At 37.8% G+C, this 22,828-nt stretch overlaps 1 protein-coding gene across 2 annotated transcripts in view; it reads left to right on the top strand.

Annotated features, from left to right (window-relative positions):
• CHM (CHM Rab escort protein) overlaps nt 1–22,828 on the top strand; it is a 55,686-nt gene that overhangs the window by 9,622 nt on the left and 23,236 nt on the right. For both annotated transcript variants that reach the window (XM_032702032.1, XM_032702031.1), the window contains exons 2-8: nt 285–351; nt 6,378–6,450; nt 7,580–7,704; nt 11,045–11,402; nt 12,855–12,971; nt 13,611–13,731; nt 15,629–15,854. In XM_032702032.1, coding sequence (XP_032557923.1) covers nt 285–351; nt 6,378–6,450; nt 7,580–7,704; nt 11,045–11,402; nt 12,855–12,971; nt 13,611–13,731; nt 15,629–15,854 — 1,087 coding nt within the window. The remainder of the gene's footprint in view (nt 1–284; nt 352–6,377; nt 6,451–7,579; nt 7,705–11,044; nt 11,403–12,854; nt 12,972–13,610; nt 13,732–15,628; nt 15,855–22,828) is intronic.

Raw genomic sequence — 22,828 nt, 5'->3', positions numbered from 1 at the left:
TCTAGAGAAAACACTGGTGCCAAGCTTTAACTCAGTAGTCTTTGCAAGTCATGTATCATACAGTTACTAAACAAAAAAGTTTCTTTGCATTCAAGAGTGTCATAAGAAAATGTTAACACAAAATAGTGTTCATTATTTTAGTAGCACGAGACTGTTAAAAGTTTCAGTGACATTGTAAAATTTCTGTTGTTTGAGTTGCCTGCTTCTGACCAAGTTCTACTTTTATTTCAGTTTTTAATATATCTTGGCCTACTAAGTTCTAAAAACTGCCACTGTCATTCCAGGTTTGCCTGAATCCATTGTTGCTGCAGCGTGTGCCAGAAGTGGCCAGAGAGTTCTTCACGTGGATTCGTAAGTGACTCCAGTAATTCCTCTTTTTAAGAACTGAACTGTGTCTGTGTGTGTGCCAGTGAGCGCTGCAGGGCTTCTCTTGTGTTCATCTGGCATCAAGTAATGTTATGCTTCTGTCTCTGCCTTATTTTGGGGTGTTATTTCCATCAACAGAACAGGCAGTTTTTGCCTGCTGGCTCAGGAATTTGGAAAATCAGTGCTGTGCTGAAGGATGCTGTGATTGCTCCTTTGGTACAGGCAGCAATGGTCACAGCTTTAGTGCCCTTCATTCTCATTCCTAATTATCCCTTTCTGTTTGGTGAGGATAATTTCTGTTATTTCAGCATTTTATTTTCATTGGCTATCAAAGTCTGTAATAATATGAGCCCCTGGGTTTCTTTTAGCCATGCCTGTTTTTAGCTTTGATGGAGAGCTTTCAGAAGATTATAGGAGCAGCAATTAGAACAGTGGAATACAGATTTTGTTCATTCCTGTTTCACTTAAATGTGCTTATTTACATTCAGAAATGCTTTTGTAATGAAGTCCTCCACATTTGATGCCTTTCTTCTGTGGAGTTGTTTCCCAACTCTAGTGCAGGAAAAGGTGTTCTTAACCAAGGTGTTCTCCCCTCATATTAATAGCTGCCCCTTTAATTGGCATATGTGCTTCCTGGATCATGGTCTAGAATCCATACCTTGGCCAAGAAAAATAGAAATGTTTAACTGTAAAGCCCCAGCCCCATAAAGAGGGAAGCATTTCAGGCCATCTGCTTTTTGTGTTTAAGTGTTCTTGCAAAAAAAGCCTCCAAAACCAACAGAAAACCAGCACCTGATGCCATTTGAATTCTAAATGAAAAGTTGAGTCATGGAAAGGTTGCCATCTGAATTAAAACATTTTATTGTTACTTACTTTGTCTGGTTTAATATACTCGCTTCTAGATGAATTTTCAAGTTTTGTTTTACTGAGGTAACAGTATAATTGAAAATTCATCAACCAAAAAAGCTGTTTATATTCAGAATATCACTGTTTAACAGTGTATAATTTTCCTTCTTTAAGGCTCATGAATTTAAAATGTTCTCAGGGTACAAGGGAATGAGATTTGGGGTTACTGAAATGCTTGTGTTATGGGTGCTACTGTGATTAATCTGTTGTTCCCTACAAAGCTCTGAGTTAAGTTGGGCACAAGGTATTGAAAATGTATATGCATAAAGTCTTTGTTTACAGTTTACTTGCACTCATTACCTTGTGTACCTCACTTTATTATTTTTAATCCCCAGCCATGTTTGCATTTATCATAATATACTGCATAGGTGATTATGGGAGATAGTTTTGAAGTGGCCTATTATAAAATACTAAGTTCTAAGTTTGATTTATAAACACTGTCCAAGCATCACCATCAGCAGTAGCTAATCTTATTCAAAATAGTCACTTCACTGCAGTGTTGCCATAAATTCCTGCAGACTGATTTTAAACTGAAGTTAGCTTCTGCCAACTAGTAATTGAAGGAGCTCTATTTCTCTGTGCCAGCTATCTGTCTCAATAAACATAAAATCTGTGGTTCTTTTCAGAGAGCTACATTTACTGTAGATATTAATGAGCTGTTGACATGTGAAATTTCAAGGATATTTGTTAAGTGATTTAGAAAAGTAATTTGCAATTTAAAATGTGGAGATTGGCACTTTGTTTAAACTTGAAGTTGCTGAAGAAAGGTAGATCAAGACTAAAAGTGGATTACTTGAAGTGAATATACTTCCCATACTAATTGTGCTTATGCAAAGGACTTTCTCCTAACAGTCTGCTAAAGCTTCTGCTTTTGGTCCTTTGCTCATTTGCCTCTTACAATTGTATCTCTGTAATAATTATATCTCTGTTTGGATACTGAAGATGGGGCAGTTTGAGGTCAGGATGCTTTGCTACCTCTTGTGTTTGATTTTCAGCAGCTAGAATACAGCATTCGTAGGCTGTATTTTTATTATCTATGTCCTTCCTCATTGACTTATTCATCCTCTCATGCAGAATTTAATTAGAGGCAAAGGAATGTCAAGATGCAGAATTTTAACTTCAACAAGAATTAGAGTAACCTGGGCATGTCTTGCTTCTTGACACCTTATTTTTTGACCTTACTTTGCTTGAGCGTTCCTTGTGTCCAAAATTCTCCCATCTGAGCATGCAAAAGTGTGCTGGGCCCTCTCCCTGGACCTCCCCCCTCCAAGATACCTGCTTTATAGTTTGTTCCACACCTTGTTAGACAATCTATCTCATTTTTTTCAGAGCTTGTAAAATGTATGTTGTAAGAGAACCCTGTGTCTTCATCCAGCCTTCTTTTGGATCTTGAAATGAGGGAGCTGTGTAAGTACAGCAACCAGAGAGCAAAAAGGTTGCTTTTTAAAGCAGGTCAGCTTCTTGCAAGAAAAATAAAGGAATTCTTTAATTTCAGTAACCAATACTAGGCAAAACATCCTTAATCCTGGTATCTTCTGACCTTTTTTGGAAAAGTTGGTTTTATATTTATTTTGATTTAGGTTATGATCTCCAAAGGTGTTAGTAAGATGGTCTCAGCTGGTCCACGGTCACGTTCATATCCCAGGGTATAATGTGGTGTAGCACAAGTGGCTGCCACCATCACACTTGTTGGGTCAAGAGCTGTTTGGGTTAAACCCTTCCTCCTGGAAGGCCAGGAAGTGCAGTCCTCTTCTCGTGCTCCTCAACATGATCCCTCTGCCAGAATGGGAATTTTTCATACATTTAACTGTGTTCTTAGTAGGTAGCACAGGAAACTTTATGGGTTTGAAACATAAGTCATTTTGTGTTGAGCTCCTTAAAATCGATGTGGCAGTAACTTCCTTTGGAAAAGACAGCAGCTCTGATGGGTCAGGACTTCTTTCTGGAAGATCAGATGCAGGATGGACACAGAGAGGCAGCTCTTGGGCACAATTGTGAGGCATCAGCAGCTTTTCTCCAGCCATCACCAGCTCTGAGTGTTCCAGCCTGGCGGTTCTGACATGGCCTGGGAACAGGCACGGGCCAGGAAAGGCTTTTCCAGTTCTTACTTCTATTGAGTCGTGTTTCTCCTGCTTTCACAAGTGGCCACTTTCTCAAATTGCAATCTGCCTTCAAAAGAACACGTTAGATATTCTGTTGGTTCAGATTCCAAGATTGTTAATCAGTTGGAAACAAATTGTGGTTTCATGGTTCTGGACCGAGATTTGCAAATTCATTTGAAGGAAAATGGTGTTAATAACTGAGAAAAAAGTCACAAGCTAATGTAGGAGAAGAGAGAATTAAGCTTTTTGCAGAGGTGAATTTGTACTTGGGCTGCATTTCCAAAACTTTACCAAATGGCTTCAGTAGTTCTTCTGTTGACTCTGAACTACATATACAAGATTTGAAAAACGTGGAGTAAAAGCAGCAGTTTTGTAATTCAGGTGAAAGCCCAGGTAATACAGGAGGAGTTTTGAGCAAATATAACCTAGGAAGTAGTGTATGGTAGGAAAAGAAAACATCTGTGCTCTAACTTAGTAGAAAAAATGGTTTCTGCCTCTGCTGTTACTCCTTCAAAATATTTCCTGTTCTTAGTTAGGGGATAATTGAATTATAACCCTAAAAAAAAGAGAGAGAATATCCATCTTTGTAATTTGCTAGTAGAGCAAAAGAAGAGAGGATTTTAGTCCTTGAGATTTTGGGACAATATTTTAGCTTTAATTAGGCTTTGATCTTGACCATTACTTTAAGGAATTCCTCAGTTCATCTTCAGGGCAATTATAACAAAAATGTTTGGTTACAAAGGACCCCTGATTGTAAAACCATTAGTCAGCTCTTTTCAGAATTCCTCCTCAAGATTTTTGCTAAAAACTTTGCTCATTATGTCAGTAATCATGTCTCGTCTGTCTTCTTCCTGTAGTGTTTTCAGTTGAGAAAATTAAGCAATCTGATTCATCATGGAAGGCAAGGCAAACTAATTAAAATTCCAGGATAAAAAAACAACCTGGAAGCTGCTGCTTAAGGAGAAGATGATATTGAGCTTGGAAAGGGTGCTCACAAATAAACTTATGTAACTTCCTGTGAAGATAACATATTCATTTCTCTTACTGAGAGTTGTAACTTATTAAGTATTCTAAATATGTATGGATTTTACTGGTGTAGGTTCAAGAAACCCACTCCTAATTTTAGGCAGGTGTTTTCTGCAATTTTGGTGATCAATGGCCTTGCTTGCTCTGACAGCCAGATTGTATTCCATATTCAAGAAACTTGCAACTAAAGCAGCAGATTTCCTTAAAAATAAATCTTCATGGCTGTGTTTTTTGGAAATCCCAGACGTGACGGATAATACAGGGATGTTGAACTTTTTATTCTATGGAATCTTAACAAGCATCAAGAAGTTCACCTGCACCATTGGCAGGTCAAACAAAGCTGGAGATGATCACAACATGCAACTACCAGGGACTGGTTTACAGGCTGGAATCTGACAGAATTGGGTATTTAATAGGTTTAATCCTCATTGCTTTGTGTTCTATGTGACACCAAACAGCGGTACTTTTTGAGCTCACCCATGTCATTCACACAGCAAGGTAAGGACGAGCTCCTTGTTAAAGTGGAATGGAATTTCTGATTGGAAACCATCTGCAGATGGAGCTGTGGTGCTTGGAGTGACCAAACTGCAGGGTCTGGTCCCGGTGCCCCCAGCTCTGGGACACCACATTCTGTCGTTGGAGCCACCTTTACTCAGAGGGTGCCAGATTTTGTTGTCTTTGCACAAGATGTCCTATTTATGTTCTTCACTGTTGCCTTGCAGGAGCTGAAAGACTTTTTTAGGTCAGTTTGTAGTCAGGAGCAATTAGGCCCTGCTCAGCAGACATCTGTCCTTCATATGCTAAGTAAGCACCGTGGTCCAGAGCATCACCCTCTGGTGCTGGAGCGGGGCTGACACTCCTAATGAAGTCTTTGTCAGGGCAGATCAGCCCTGTCAAAAACATCCCATCATAAATCCAGGCAGGAGAATCTAACCTGAATTCAGCTGTGCACTGTTATCACACTTAGCTCCACAGTTCAGAAGCAGAGGAAATTATGATAAGATTTTAAGATCATTTGATTTAACAGCTTTTGCATTATTCTGTAAAATGCAAGCCCATCTTCCTCCCTAAATTTAATTTTATTTTTTTTTAGTGTTTGCAGTAACATTAGATAACCCTTCAGGAGGGTATTTTTGGTGTCTTTCAGGCTTCTGAACTGTCAGCATACAGTGCCAGAAAACAGAGTTAAATCCTGAAATGACTGTTTTACTTTGCAAGAACTGGTGATTTTTTAAAATGTAATTGCTCTTTTGTTCTTTCTCTCAGAGTTGTTAAATATTTAGGATGTGCTATGCATGACAACAAAAACTAACTTAATCTGACTGATGTTTACAGAAATGTTGATAGAACATTTTTAAAAAGGTGAGCATAGACTCCCTTTGATTAACAACGGAACTATTAATTTTCTGTGATGTAAAAGAAGTTAACTAATCTTTTTCAAGCAAGAAGGTGGTAAATAGAAACTGGGAAGTGCTCAGGGAGGGATGATCATTTTGTACAAATCAGTTCCTTTGGCTCCACCTGCAGTACATGGAGTTCAGTAAGAATTTTGCCAGAGCATCTTCACAGGCTGTAATAGGCAAAATCTGTTCAGCAGATAAACAGTAAAGTGAACTTTCCTTTATTTGACATCATGGGTAAGAGGGTCAGTCTTGTCCAAGAAGCAGATTTACCTGTATTTTCCTTTTCCTCACAGTATCCCACATGCTTTTCTCAGCATTATCCATTTATCCCCCAAATACTTTGATTTTGGACTATAGTCTGTTTGGTCAGAGATGGATACAAATGAGGAAAAAGGGAAATTTTGCATCTCATTAGGAGTTGTGAGATACCAATTTTTATATATTCTGCATCTGAAAAATCTGTCACGGAAAAAGGTTTTGAATGTCTCAAACTTTGTTGTTTTTTCTTTAATGTGAAAAGGCTGTGTTTTATCTGTCCATCAAGTTTTTCTGTTGGTATTTTTTTTCTTTACAGGAGAAATTACTATGGTGGAAGCTGGGCCAGCTTTAGTTTTTCGGGGTTATTATCCTGGATTAAAGAAAATCAGGTAAAAATTTCTTCAATGACTTCTTTTAGCCTTCCTTAACATTAAATCTGTGTTGTTTGCGTGATTTATTACAAGACAAATCACCACAATGCTCTTTTTCTTTGGTAATTTGACAGATCAAAGAGGTTTCTAGTTTCCAGCTTTACTGGTTGAGCCTTACCCATCTGGCCTGGCACTCTGAGGCTGTGCCTGGGTTGTTCATGTTACTGAGACCAGTCTTGTGCTCAGTCATACTTTGAGTTCTTGAATTTATGTAGAACCCACCAGACTATTGTTTCAATTCCTTTCCCAGCACATTCTGTAAATGATAATCTGGTCTTTTCCCTTTCCTGTTTGATTATTTTCCACTCCCTGATGTTTCAGTCCCTTCCGGTTTTCTCATTTGCATTCAGCTGATTCTTCTTTACTGGATCCTTCCATTGAAATGTCCTGTAACCAGGACAAAAAGATTAATGCTGGTAGTGTATTTTTCAATGACCAAAGTTTATCTAATTCATGACAGTCCACTAGAAATCTCCTGAAGAGGATATTTATTTAGGAGATGGAGCACTTGGGCTGCATTAGCAACTGCCTGTTCCTGTTATTTACAGAGGCGTTCAGAGCCTGTTGGGCCGTAGAAGATGGAAGTGTTTCAGCTCAGTCTCATCCCTGCTCATTCCACTGTGCTGCCTCCTGGTATAATCAGGGGAGTTGCTCAGTGACAGAACTTCATATTCTCAGGGTTCTGCTACATGATTTAGAGATTCCTGTGTGGGCAGATTGATACAATACCCAAATCACTGGTGTTTTTCCATGTGGTCTCCATTCAAAGAGTTTTGTCACAAAATTTGGATCTAACCTGGCTGTGGCAAACCTTAGTATTCAAAGTTACCTTCAGCTCACTACTAAAGCTTGTATTTCATTTAACACTGTGTTTTCAGATTACTGGAGTTAGTCCTGTAGTACAAATAGTTGGCATGCTGCAATAAACCAAGCAGCTTTATTGTTTTAACTCCAAAATCTGAATAGAAAAAACATTATGATCTTTTTCTTGTGTTAGATGGTACATATTATTTTGGACTGCAGAGATTTGTAGCTCAAGAACAGCTCACACAGTACAATGTGTAATTGTATAATTGTTCTTTGTAAGCAAAAGACAGATCTCGGTGATGAATGTGAAGACTGGAAAAAACTGATCCTTGAGGATGAAGAAGCCATTCCTCTGAGCAGGAAGGATAAAACTATTCAACATGTAGAAGATTTCTGTTTTGGAGAGTAAGTAGAAATATAGAAATGTGTGAATAATTTTATATGCCCAGAGGGAAATGATCATATTGTGCTCTTGGCTTCAAGCATTTCACCACACACATGTAAAATGAGCTAAGTACACAAGAACAGGAACACAAATGGATTTTAACTGTGAAATACTTCATTGTGCTAAAGTGATAAAGGAATATTTGCCTTTTGTCCTTTTATATGCAAGGGATTTAACTTACTGAGGTCAAATCCACTGAATATAAATTTAACTAACTGCACTATGTATTTATTTATCATTTTTATCTTCTGGATTTTGCACTGAACTGAACACTTCTGAATTCCTGAGAGGTTCTTTGTGATAGTTATGTAAGTTTAACCTTGAATCCCTTAGAAAATCCCTTAGGTAGCTAAATGAAATGTTGACAGATACTTGTACAGAAACATGTATTTCTTCCTGTAAACATCATAAGTAGGGGGAAAAAAAAGGTGTGAATTAGACTAATGCAGTCTGAAGGTCACAGGCTCAGACTTTTCCAGGGTTCAGTACTGCACAGTAATGGCTGCTTGACTGCATAGAAAATGGAATGCTTGTTTGAAAGAAATATCACTTGAATCTTGTAATTGTAAACCTGCTGCCATAATAAATATTGCTCAGAAGCAGTAGTAAATGAGATTTAAGGGCGTCATAGTCTCTTAACTTTGTGTATGATTTTTGACTGATGTCTGGCTCACAAATGAGTCCCCAAGCACTGAGATTTCACACTTTGGAGAAGTGAGATTATACTCGAATCAGGACCAACCATAAGATTTTGCTTTTAAGGATTTAACTCAGCTCAGCAGTCCAGAGCTGTCTGTCTTGGTTATCACCAAAAACCCCCAAACCCACAGGGAACAATGATAAGATTAATAAACCTAGCAAAGAAAAAGTTCTCCAAAAGAACTAAAAACTTTTTGAGAAAGTCACTTACTGTGTATCTGACAATTTACATGTTCTGGCTGGATTCTGTTGTTTTTTGCTTAACTTTTATAACTCCTATGAAGTAACCATTAAACATTTATTTTGAAAGAATAAACAGCTGGGTAGCAGTATAATATACACAGTGCAAGTCTGAAATGAATGGCCTTAGAACAAAGTGCATCCATCAAAGGAAAAGAATACTGTGTCTACAACAAGCTGTATTGAAAAAAGGCAAATGGCTGAAAAATAAATAGTGAACACCTGTGCTGAATAAATTAACCAGCTGGTTGGCAATTTTTCATTTGACCTATCTGAAGGGGTTGCTGTTACAAGGCATTAATAAGACACATTCATTTTAAGATATTCCTTTGTTAGTACCATTAATTGATGAATGGTGGAAGATAATATTCTAAATTTACACAACAATTTGTCTGCAGATGTATTATTTTTTTCTGAATTAGGAGAAGAATTGTCTGTACAGAAGTTCAATTTGAGTAATTTTTATAGACAGTTCTTACATTATTCAGAGATATTTGTTCCTATAGGAAGGATGTCATGAATTTATATTATATACAGTTTTTAGGCTTTCATTATAAAAAGTGTAGAGCTGCAAATCATGGAGATTTACGTATTCTTTGATGGGAAGTGAATAGAGATTTAAAATATGTAAATATAGCATTTCTGTTGCTCTGCTTTTCAGAGTGATATAGAAAAATACATATTATGAATCCAAGTTTATTTTGCTTTAAAAAAGTAATAATCAAGTATGTTTAAAATGGGATTGAAATGTACATTGAGATTGGGAGAAGGAAGAAAGAAAACCTTCCTCTGAAATTTTATGTTATGAAAAGGTTTAGGATGAATTAAATAAAAGTTTCACTCTTAGATAGTGCATTAATGGCAAGAGCTTTTGCAGTTTTCACAAATACCATGTTCTTAATTCCTGAAAAATAAAATCCAAAATCCAAACAGAACCTAAAAATTTAATTGACTTTCATTTTTATTTGTTGCAGGGATTCCTTTTTTACAAACCATTTGACCAAGTACTTAGCTTCCCTTGAAATTTTATAGTTATTTAATGCTTGCAATAGGAAGCAAGAAGACATAATTAATGTACAGCAGCAGACTTCTCTCGTTAGTGTTCCCTGTAGCAGTTCCTGTGTTTCCCAGGGCAGTATTTTACTCCAGTCAGGAGTTAAGTGCTTCCTGGTGGCTGTGCCCAAGCTGATACTCCTTCCAAACTTTCCATGGGTCCCTCAGTTCCCAAGTGAGAAGCAACTTGTTCCTTGTTGACAGAAATCCTGCCCCCTGCATCCGACTGTGAGGCTGCAGGTGTGTGAGGGAGCATTTTGGTGTGTTTGCTGAATAATTCCTCGCTGTCTCCTGAATTTTAACCATCCTGTTAGTGAAATTTGGTGCTCTGTGTTTGCAGGTCACCTTTAAAATCATAGTTCGTTAGTTTTCAGCCAAGATTAAATTGTTTATTCAGTGCATTAATGGCTTGTGGTATAAAGATAAAAAGATAGTGTGGAATTATTACTGAAGTCCTTTCACTTGCAATGACATTGATTTGATTCATCTCAGCTGGTAGTGTAAACTAAACCAAGTTCAAAAGTACTACTTTCTAAAGTAGGTGTCATTGAAGATCAGGATAAAAAGAGTAGATGAGATTAAAAGTGGAGGGCTGCTTTATAAGGGGAATTGTAAAGGAATGTTGTGAAAAGGAACCAGCCTGTACAGAGTTTTGGGAATGTCCCTCCTGTGAGTGGCTGCCTTCAGCCACAGCACAAACTTGTAACAATTGCATAAAAACAAGTATTACTTCAACAGCTAATTAGAATACAAGGGCAGAGCTGAAAAAGGAATCTGAAGATTTTACTTAAACTTTGGGTGAAAGTGGCCTGGTTCTGCTGAGATTGTGGCTGCAAAGGAGGCTCAGCCTGCAAAGCTCTTCTGTTTCTCTTCTGTGAGCTTGGTTTTTACAGTATCCTACCTTAATGAATATTTGTATTTCAGTTTCAAAGGTGTTTTTAATCCATAGGGAACACCAAATCAAATTGCTTTACTGTTTCTGTTTTAAAATATTACATTTCTGTTGTTTCTGTAGCTGTGTGCTGTTTCACCATGAAGGTCTTGATTTTCATTTTGAGTACATGTAAAATAAGAACCCAAATTTTTGTTGTTCTTTTTTTCTCAATAAAAAAAGTCCTCTTGAATTACAGCTTTGCAGTCAAAGAACTAGAGTTCTTTAGTGGGGAGTATACCTGTTTTGGTCAAGATAAAGAAATTCTAATGCTTTTCCTAGAAATACTGGAGGTTTTAATTCTGGCACCGACTCAAAACTTTAAAAAAGTTTTTAAGACTCTTCAAGACTTTTCCCCCCCTTGTGTTTTTAATCAGTCAGGATTCAGCTGAAGGTGTTGAAGAAGCTGGTGCACTGCCAAAGCTGCCTGTCCTTGGAGCCTCTGGTGCCAAGGGAGTTTCTCTGGAATCAGAGAAAGAGTGTCCAGCAGTGGAGAGCCCCTGCCCGGAGAGCCGGGAACCAGAGCAGGGCACGGGCACGGAGCCAGCGGGTGCCACGGAAGGGAATGGGGCAGGAACCACCCCTGGGACTGAAAGTTCTCCTGGAGAGTCCACTCTGGAACTGGGACAGACAGAAGCTGCACCCTCAGAAACTCCCACCCAAGAACCAAAGAAAATTACCTATTCCCAAATTGTCCGAGAAGGCAGAAGGTTTAATATTGATTTAGTTTCCAAGGTAGGAACCGAGTGACTTTTTTCATTGCTTTTTTTTACTTTGCTTGAATTGCTGAAATTTTAAGAAAATCTTCAATGTTGAGGAGAGTGACACAGTGCCTTTGAGGCAATCTTCAGATGTAAACAAGACTTGCTATCCTTAAAACAAATGGCTGTTTAATGTATGTTCTGAAGTGTTTGTTTATAACCAAAGAGACCATAAAACGTAGCTCAGAAATATCTCCGTAAAAGTGAATTTTATGAAATTTAGTACTTAAGTAATACCTGCAAAATTGCTCCTTTTAAATAGTACTGTTAAAAAATGGTATAAGGAAAATCAATATACATGTGGATTTTGGATCTTTTTAAAATGAAAAGTAATTTTCCTATTGGAGTGCTTCCTGGGTGTTTGACTTTCCTGTGAAACTCTCATTACTTCTCTGTATTCAGACTAAAACACTGAACTGTAATAAATTTTATTGGAAGGAACAAGTAATTACAGTTAATCCATAGCATACAAGGTGACTAAAATTAGTTATTAATGTGTTTAATTCCTGCTGGTGTGCATTTTACTTAGAAGAGAGAAACTATTAGTCTGACATACGTGTCGTGCTGTTTTAACTCTAAAATCTGCCTTTTATGTGCTTCAGAGTATTTGGATGTGGCCTTGAAAACTGTACTTCAGTGGAAATTTTTCTTCTGTGCTTTAGCCTGTATGTGTACTCTGCCGTACAGGGAAGTTTTTTCAAAGCTGAATGCTTAATTTTACATATTCTGCATGAAAAGATTTTTTTCAAACCTCTGGAAACCGGAAAAGAAACTTTCTTCACTAATACATTAAATTCTTTGTGAAGACACTAAAGGATGCAAACTTTATGTTCCAAATTTCGATCCCACTTCCATGGATCATTGCAAGGGCATCATGAAAACACCAGTCAGGGGACAGTGGTTGAGCAGATAATTTTATTTTATGCCTTTTCTGTCGCACTGTGTGACACGGTGTTAATTGCAGCGAATTCCAGAAATTCAGGCACAAGAACAGTCAGCAGGACAAGTCCAGTAGTTTGCACTGGTGTTTCCCAGGCTCAGGGACAGAGGCTTCCTTGTAGTGTCCTCACTGGTGTTCCATTAAACCTTTATTTGGAAAATTCCTGTGTCATCTTGCAAATTCTGTTACTCGAGACCAAAAGACTTTTCAATCCAGACAAACATCTTCAGTTCGTAGTTATATTTCTGTCCCTTCTGTATTTCATTGTATATTTGTAGCTTAGAGAAAGAATAAATGTAGCCAATTATAAATTAATAGAACAGAAGTGACTAAACCTTAACTGAGGGGTTATGGAATTTACCTGTGGAAAAGGTGACACTGTCATTTCAGGTAACTTAGGGAACAGCTACTGAGGATTTACACAAACAGCATCAGGAACTTCACTGACCCTCTTTGCTCACCCTTTTCTCTCTCCTCCCTGTGCAGTTGCTTTTCTCCCGGGGTCTGTTAATTGACCTTCTCATTAAGTCCAACGTGAGCAGATACGCCGAGTTCAAAAATGCCACACGAATTCTGGCCTTCCGGGAAGGGAGGGTGGAACAGGTACTGTGAAAGAACTGCTGCTTGGGTTTGATCTCATCTTTTTACACTCAAGAAGCTTGAAATCGGTGCTGTGTGAATTTTGTAACGATAAGCTGGTATTTTGCCTTAATTCTCGTTTTTATTTAATTTCTGAAAGAAAAGGTGTTTGTGTGTGTTATATATAAATATAAAAAAAAAAAACCAAACAAGATTGTGCAGTCCAGTAAATTGACATAAATCTTTGCCTCAGGCTAAATATTTAGGCTGTAATTGACTAGGCAGTTAATTCTTAAAAATTCATATGGTTTAGGTTTTAAAATTCATAGCATAGACTTGATTTGTGTCTCTGCTATTTGCAAGAGAAGTCAGTGTGGTAATGGCAACAGGAGATGTTGGAACAGTTAATTAATACAAACTCTGCTGATTAACTCTGCAGTCAGAGATGCAAGTGAAACTGAAGGGAAATAAAAAAGGGAAGAGGCTGAAAAAGATTTAAAAATATTCTTATTGTAGAGAATTGGTAACTTTTATTAGTTATAATAGAAAATAACAAAGAAATCTGTACGAAAATAACTACAGTAATCTAAAATATTTGTTAGGTATTCAGACTGATGTTGCTTGATGCTTTTACATCTGAAGTTATTAACAAATATTTTGCAGGTGCCTTGTTCTAGAGCAGATGTGTTCAACAGCAGACAGCTCACCATGGTGGAGAAGAGAATGCTAATGAAATTCCTGACATTCTGTTTGGACTATGAACAGCACCCTGAGGAATACCAAGGTAGTGTCTCCTTGAACAGGGCACAATCCCTTCTTAGCAGTTCTTTCAGTGAGGCACAATTTTGAGAGCTCTCCTGTGTTTTCACATGGTTTATTTTTATGGATTCATTTTCTAAGTATGCTTTGACCTTTTCATGACCTTTTCACTTCGGTGTTAAATTCTTCTACTTAAGCACTTGCTCTTCTAGTTCCCACATCATTTATTATTTACATTTTTCTTTAACAGCAAAATTATATATTACATCAAGGTTGCCGATTGCTTTTTATCACTTTTAGGTATTTCCTCCCCCTCCCAGGTGTTTTTTAAAATAATGTCATACATCTGATTTTTCTTTCTGATTTTTTGATACTGTGTAAATCTCCACAATATGTCACCACAAAATCAGAAATGGATAAAATGAAATTTTTTAACTTTGAAAGTAAATGTAATTTAATGCCTTGTGGTTGTAGAGGGCAGGTTCAAAGTGCCTTTATCAACTGTTGGCTTACTTAGATAAGAGGAAATCAGAATAGATTTGAGGTATAATGTGTGGAGAATAATGAGCATCAGGTCAAAGAGGGAAATTGGCTGACAGGAGGAAGGTGCTTTTGTTTGTGCTCAAAGAATGAAGTGACTTTCTCAGTTCTTGGGAGTCTAAAAGTAAACTAAGGCAAAGAAAAAAAAATCTATCAAAGAGAAATAACGAGGAAAGAGGAGTAGTTCAGGTATTGAAGTTTCAGACCAAAAGAGATCAGTGCTTTTGGAACTTGACAGTAGCTTAACCAGGCAGTATTTTTGCAGGAATCTAAAGGAGAAGTAATTGTTGGGACAGTGGTTTGAAGAGTTGAACAAGACTCTTAGATTAGTACAAACATAAGAGAAAATTAATTTAAACATATGCAAGAGAAAATGAGTCAGTACTGAGATCTGGTAAGATTAGGAGAAGGAGAGTGTGATGAACTCCAGAAAATCCTGAGGAGGTAAAGACTCATTAGGCTGAAGTGGTTTATTGATTACAGGTGATCCCAGTTTGCTGCTGCTGGAAGAAATGGAGGTTCCCAGAGTGAGGATCATAGTCGTATTTAGAAAATTTATTAGTAAAAAAAGGAGATGCCACATCAATTTTAAATGAATCCATTGATTCATGTACCTAAACATCAGATTTGTTTTACTTCCAGAGACAGTTAAACAGATTTTGTTCCTACATTTTAAAATAGCCTGGGAATATTTTGAGTCAGATTAGGCTACTGTAAAGGCTTCAGAAATTTAAAATTGCTCTTGGTGAGATCATTGCATTTGTGGGAAAGTAGACTTTTAATAGGGAGAGTTCACGAGAGTAAAGAATTTTTTAAAGCTTTTTTCTGTAAAATACAGAGTTATGTAAGAAGCTGAAGTGAGGAAAAACTTGAGAATTTTTTAGAATGATAAACCTCCAAACCCATGACTTACTACATGGCTGTACAAAGGGCAGTAAGGTACATTTGTAGTAAAGCAGTGGCTGACTCTTGAACAGAATATATATCTTGATAATACTGCTCTCTGCATTGATGGAAGTGTTTCTGAATTACTTATGAATTTATCCAGGACTTTTCTCTCAGGACTGGGAGATGGAGTTAGATCAAGTCTAACAGAATGAGTAGGTGAAGCCATATTTACAGTCTGGAGACCCACACAGTGGGTTTGTGGTATTTTGAAGTATTTTAATGGAGTGATATTTCTGTCTTGTGAGAAAAATCACCTTCTGGGAGTAAATTTCATGAACTTCCTTGACGTGGACGATCCATTTTCAGCAGGGTGTTTGTTGAAAAACTCACTTGCTTTTGTTTATTGACATGTAGAGGCACTTGTGTAAGTGGGAGCATATGGGACAATACAGAAGTAACGCTGTGCTCTGCACCTCAATGTGCTTTTTCCTCAGACCACGAGAGCAGCACGTTTGCTCAGTTCTTGCAGACAAGGAAGTTGACCCCCAGCTTGCAGCACTTCATCCTTCACTCCATTGCAATGGTTTCAGAGACTGAGAGCAGGACTCTGGAAGGTCTTCAGGCAACAAAAAAATTCCTGCAGTGCCTTGGCCGCTACGGCAATACCCCGTTTTTGTTCCCTCTCTATGGGCAAGGGGAGATCCCACAGTGCTTCTGCAGGTAAACCCCACTTACCCAATCCATGCCTTCCCCAATCCATGCCTTCCCCAATCCATGCCTTCCCCAATCCATGCCTCCTTGGTAATCTAATAGATGTCATTCAATAGGAATCTTCTTGCTACGGGTTCATGTTGGTTTTCTGTGCTTCACATTTTCATTGGCTGTGAAATTCCCCTCACTGCAAAAAGAAAAAGGAAAAAAAAAATTTGGAGAGGTCACTCCTGTAATACTCTGCAACAATTTTCATTGTGTTGCAAATGCAGCTTGTAATAGCTGGTGGCTATGGTGGCTGCCTGTGGTGATAAGTCCTAGGAAATGAGAAAGCCTTAATTTAACTCACGTGTAGCTCTCACTTTTTAAATCTGGCAGAGGAGGTTTAGAGTGATGTGTGTCCAAAAGGGTGGCTGTGCTTTGGGGTGGGTTGAGAAAATCTGTGCTTTAAGTCTTCCCTGAAGTTGCAGGAAGATACACGTTGTCAGTTTGTGTTTCTAACTAATGCTGAGAATGCATCTGCCATTTAGAGGTAGATATAAAATAATGGGCTGGATTTTTATGAAAGTAGCAAAATTGTGCCACGTGTGCAGTTTATTATTAAATTTAAATCAAAACCTAATTCTTTCACCTTTCTTATATATCAGACTTGTACAAACAGGGGAACTGATGTGAAATCATGTTCTTGTCCTCTTGGCATCATTCTGTAGATGTGTCTAGACCACAAGCTTCCCCCCACGAATTGAAGAGCAGAGAGGGTCCCATGCAGCCCTGTTGCACTGAGCCCCACACAGGCTGCAGTTTTACATTCCCACATCTGAAACAGCAGCCATATGTTCTCCACTCCTTGAGCCTTAAGTAATTAAAAAAACCCAAACAATTCATTCCAGGATAAAACAGGATCCACTTCAAGCTCTTTACTTACCTATGGTCAAGTGACAGTGTCCTTATCCTGAGGTGTCCTGTGGTCCCAGCAGCAGAGCTGGTGACCAATGCTTTTGTGACCCATCAGGAATCCCTGTGCAAAGGGCAGGTAGTTTTAATTTTCAGTTGTTTCCAGCAGTTCAACTGGCTTTCAAAAGGCTGAGGGTGTTTTTCTCCTCTCAGCTTTTGCTGGCGAGGCAGTGTTTCCATCTGCTCCATGTGGGTTTTAATGTGGTAACCTGTAGGTCTGAAGTAAACATTAGCTTTGTTAAAAAAGGCAGCATTGCCTGATGAGGCCAGTTTGGCTGAGTGATATATTTGTACATCAGTCCTTTAAATAGCAGTGCAGGCTCTTACCTGCTTTGTTTGTGGTGGACAAGTTCTTACATGTGTGCTACTATTAAATTCTGGTTGGCAACATGATGTTGGGCATTATCTTCCTGTCTTGTCTCTTTGATAGATTCTGTTTCTTTTTTCCAGAGCAGTACTTAAATTACTGCCAGAAAAATGGCCTTAGCAGCTTGAACCTGTTTGGCTGTATGTAGGATGGATGCAATTATGTGTTGATAGAAACGTTCTGGGATAATTGTGCTCCACTGAACAGAAATGTTATTTGGTACCATCTTTTGTCAATAGCCTTTCAGCTGTTCCTTACACTGTGTTTATGTGGCAATTTTAAAAAATGTGGATTTGTGTAATTAGGTGGTTGGACAGACAACCTGTGAACAGGAATTGTTTTAGGAACTGTTCTGAATACAGTAATGGAATAGAACTTGTGTTCATGGATTTTTACATGTGTGGACTTACTGAGAGACCAGGTATCTGTATGTGACCAACAGATTAATAAATCAAAATATTATCAGAGCCATTATACTGGTTGGGCAGTTAGACCTTCCTTGACTTCAAATACTTGGGAAAAAGAAGTGAATTTATATTTAAAATTAGAATTTTAGTTGCATTTTTCCTCTGTAGGTTCTTCTCCATATCGTTTTTTTTTGCATTCTTGAAATTCCTTTGGCTTTATTTTGTTTATTAGCCAGCACATGCAGTTTTTTGATCTGTAACAGCAGTATATTTCAAGAGTTAGCCCTAGTGCTGTCTAGAAGTATTATAAATATTCTTATCATAAAATCATTCTATGATGACAGGAATTCTTCAGATGGCCTCAACTTTCTATTTATGTCCATTGATCGCTGCATTTTAGGGGCTTTTTTGCTAAAATGTAAAGTCCTACAATGAACATGGTATTTTAATAGTTGAAGCAAATTAATCTGTCAAACCAAGAAGTAACTATACTTTCAAAAGGTTTGTGTTACAAAGATTCTAATACAATTTTTTTTTTTTAAATTACCTTTGGTTTTAAGGGAACAATTTAGGAGGCAATCACAATATTTTTTGAGCTGAATCACAATTTTTATCTGTGATCTTCCCTCAGGATTATTTCTCGCTGAGAGTGAGCCGTATCCAAGGAATGCTGCTCAGGCTGGGGAGCAGAGTGGTGACACAGAGCCTATAGATCACAGCCCAGAGCTTTTATCACCAGCTTATCAGAGGAAGGTGTCACCTGCCCTGTGATTTCTCACCACTGTTCTATATTCTGTTTAATGTAAAGCTCTTAAGCGTTCCTTGCAGCCAGTGACACTGTGTGTTCTCATCAAGGCTACTGTTATAAATGGCACACATGCATATTGATGGGAATGAGCCAAAGGCATTTGGAAGTCACATCCTTGCATCCCAAATGAATTCTGCATAAACACCACAACGTTTTAGAACTGCTGACGACACCTGAGCGAGTGAAAGCAGCGTTAGTTCTTTATTGGTTTAAGCAGGTATGGTTTAGGAGAGAAAATTAAAACTTTTATGTCACTGTAATGTACATCCCAGTATGTTGAGGTACAGATGTGAGATTTCTGTCTCCACAAATTGGATTAGTGGAACAAGGAAGGGCATTGGAAGCCTCGTGCTCTCCCAGGCAGCAAAACTTTACTGGCCTTTAACTGCTTCCTTTGCTTCAAACTTCATGGTACAAAACTGTTCTGTCTCTTCCTTTCCGATGATGTAGCAGTGGTTTGATGTTTAGCAAAAATGAATATAGTAATATCTCATCCTTGAGGAATATCAAAATGATGTGGTAAATGTAAGACACCAAAACATCAATGTCTGAGGCAGCCAGGGAAAGCAAGATGTGGTTTGCAGTTTGCTGTTGACATGTTGTTGCAAATCTGTGACCCAACTTTCCTTTCCTGGAACAAATGTCCCCAAAACAAAGCTGGAATTGGGCATTGCCGTAAAGTCAGTGATACAACAGCTAGAATACTTAGTGTGATTTTTGATGGAGGTGTTTTCTGGTTGTAGAAAACATTAGAAAATACCCCAAATATTTTCTGATTTAGGAGGTTAATGTTAAAATCGTCAGCTTTCAAATTTTCCTTTGTAATGGGGAAAAAAAAAGATATTTTACTTAAAAGTGTGAAAGAGTTGTTGAATAAGAGTCCATAGTTGCTTTTGTATGCTTTACAGGATTCCTCTTTGGTAAATTGAATTTCCTTTCTTCCAGTTTTTCAGAAGCAAAAAAACTTTGGGTTTTTTTATGATTTTCAGGGGTGTTTGGAATGCTATTTTCCAAATATTTTTTCAAATAGTTTATTTTACAGTTCAACTCTAGCATGCCTGTAATTTTCAATTTTCCTCAGAGAGGATTTCTTTCAGTTGTGCCTCTCCTCACCCCTGGCCAGTGCTTTCAGTGGGTGACAGTGGAGGTTGTGGCCTCACCTCTGTGGCCTTCGCTCACTTCTCCACAGGGTCTGTATTTGGTGGGCAGTGTCACCCTTTTTAGCAGTTGCTGCAGGTTCCAGCTGAAATTGGTAATTTTTGCCTCAGTGACAGTGACAGCAGTAATTTTGTGATGGAGGAAAGATCTGATTAAGAAGTTCCATCTCTTTCAGTCCCCATATTTACAGGAAGATTAAGAGTCTGGGCTGAGATAAGATGAATTGTATGATTGATTTGGAGGGTTCCTGTATGTATTTAAAAATGAATAATCAGTTTTTACCCTTACATGTGAACTGTTATCTGCTGCAAGTGTCAGAGCTTCTGAGGTAGTCTCAGGTCCTTTAACATTCCCAATTATGTCCCTGTTACAATCTCTTGGAAGGTTTTAGTGGTCTGAAATCAAGACCACACTTCAGGAAACCTGACTGTAATAAGCACTTAGAATTGATACATCAAAACTGGAATGCAACACCCTTTTCAATTAACTCCATTCATAAGTGTCATGACTCTACATGTAAGCAAAATACAGAAGTTTTCTGTTTGTTAATTGTGTGATTTGGCATTTTAATGAGAAATTCAGATACTGTTCATTCTTGTACAATCAGATGTGACAGATTTGAGTCTCAGCATGTGTGCAATCCTGTGCAAGTGTGAAACAGTCACAGGTGATTTAAAAACCATTGGCTGTATATGAGATAAGAGTTCAGTCCTCCATTTCATTTTCACATTTATATATCTCTTACCACTTACAATTATTCCATTTCTCTGCACCTCAAAATGTAAATTGAAATTACTGATAAATTGTCACTGTTCTCTGATTTGTACTGAAATACTGAATATATGAGTAGCTGTAGTGCTACTCTCTTTGCTTTCCTCTTGTTTCCGCCTGCATTTCAGGGAAATAATAAAACTTCCAGTGTAGTTGGGCTTTTAAAGACAAACTTGATGTATTTCTCCTCACTTTGTTGGCAGATGAATGTGAAACAGGCAGGCATAATTAGCAGGATTGTTTGTAGGATCAGTTGTTTGTTTTTCCCTCTAAGGAGAAACTCTTGCTTGGGATAAACATGAGGGAAGTGAGATAATCCATCATTCTGAGACCTGTTCACTAGTGATGGATGGATAGATTGGTAAAGTAACTCAATAATCTTCATTTTTTTCAGGTTATTCACAGATCAGTGAGCCTTGTCGTTAATAAAGCTATGGAATGCTTTTGTGTCCTTGCCCACATTATTCCTCAGAATTTGACAGGAAAGACTTTTAATTTGGAAATAACCTTTGTTGTGAAATGCATTAAGTGTATGAACTCGGAAAATACCTTCCCATTTTAGATATTTTTCTTTCTTCTCAGTGAGTGTTTGTCAGTTCTTTCATGTCTGGAAATTATTTCTTAAAAAGAGCTTTTCTGATCCTCGTTATTTCCCTGACCAAAAATACAGTGTTCTGCAGGAGTTTATACCTTCAGCCAATAGAATATATCACATGGGATGCTCTGGATCATATGGGTCTTGTCAAAGTATATTGATTTCAGATCCCTAACTAGGCATGGAAAGTTTTCAGTCAAGGAATTATAGGGGTTGGAATTACATTGTCCTACTCTCGATCATTCTTGGTACATTTGAAAAACATATTTGGAACCTAAAAGCACAAAAAACAAATGCTGTTATGAGAGGCCTTTTCAGGATTTAATAATTAGGACAATGATGGCAATATGAGGGAAGTATCTTTAATACATTATTTGGTATTGCCTCTTAACAGTCCCTTAGCAAGGAAATTCCCCTCTGGCTGGGTGGGGATGTGCAGATCTGACTTACAGGGTCTCCCTGAGAATTATCACTCAGACATGGGAATTACGTTCCAGCATTATCAGGAGATCTGTGGAAATGACATGATTGTTTATTATTGCAGCAAAGCTGAGATGTGAAGGCAAATTGCATTTAGCAAAGTCCTTTTTCATTAAACTAAAGACAGAAAGGGAGTTCCCAAAACGTGGCGGAATTAATAAAGCAGTCCTTGAATTCCACCGAGGGTTAAGATAACTTGAATTTTTATGTCTTTTCTGGAGGCAGAGAACAAATAAATGGGTTTTCTGGATGAGCTAATGCTTAGTGACTGGTTTCTAGTCACTGGTTTTGTGCCTCTGCCCACGAGTCTCTGGGGGGCACAGTTTGTTGTGTCATTGCAGCCGGATGACCTTGTGTGAGGAACAGCTTCTTCTGGAACAAGGGCGATGGAATTCGAGCCAGGCAGGTCCCATCCTTCCACCTTCCACGGGGATGAGTCTTGGGAGTGGGTTTGTAGTTAACTGCCATCACAGCAACACAGAAATAACTGGACTTTTTAAATTATTTTTTCCTTTTTTTCCCCTCTCCAACTCTGTGGTAATTTCTTACAATTCCCACAGTGTTTTTACCGTAATTTCTAGGATGCTTGTGAAATAGTTGAACATGTTTCCTGATGGATTCTCACCTCACTTTTATATAAATCATCTGGTTTTTGAGTTCAACATCCCAGAGAATGATGCTTAACCCAGATCCATTAAAAAGTGGTGTTAATTGCAGGATCTTTGAAAAATTTAGAGATGATAATGCTGTTATTTTAAGAAACAACACTTTTACATTGTGATTCTGGCCATTCTTAACAAAACTTCATGTCTCTGGAACTACTTACTTCAGACCTAGTCTCAAATTCTTCACCCCAAATTTTGCATTTTTGCATTTTGCTGACAATCACATCTCTCATTATCTTTGTACAGTGTCTGGATTTACTTTGCAGTTTCTGAAAACACAATAAATTCATTCTCAAACAGAACTTATTTATTCCCCTTTTTGCTTCAACAAGTGACAATATGTTTCTCATAATACTTTCATGGGACTTTTCCTGACTGTACTGTTACCCAGATAAATTTTCAGAACTTATAACTGTTTGCAAAAACTGTAATAATTTTAACTTCTCTTAAAATTTCCTTGTGAATAACTTTTTAAGTTGATTTGGTAAACACTGAACTTTGACTTTTGTATGGGAAATCTGTGTTGGGAAGATTAACCATCTATTTTTTTTTTAGCTGTAACCATTTTAATTATTTGATTTGTGTGTATTCTGCTTGTCAGGGTTTTTAGAACATGCAGCAACACTGGAGGAAATGCTGATGTTTGAGGGGCCTTCCAGGAAACACAGAATTTAACATAAGAACCAGGTCACAGCTTGCTCTGTGTGTAAAACTAAATTGAAAGAGGAAAATTCATTAATTCAGCACTTGGCATGTTTTTCTTTGATCTTTCTCCAAA

This window comes from Chiroxiphia lanceolata, chromosome 14, assembly GCF_009829145.1.
Source record: "Chiroxiphia lanceolata isolate bChiLan1 chromosome 14, bChiLan1.pri, whole genome shotgun sequence".
NCBI lineage: Eukaryota > Metazoa > Chordata > Aves > Passeriformes > Pipridae > Chiroxiphia > Chiroxiphia lanceolata.
Note: the sequence above shows the minus strand (reverse complement) of the source record. Positions and strands in the feature narration are given on the sequence as shown.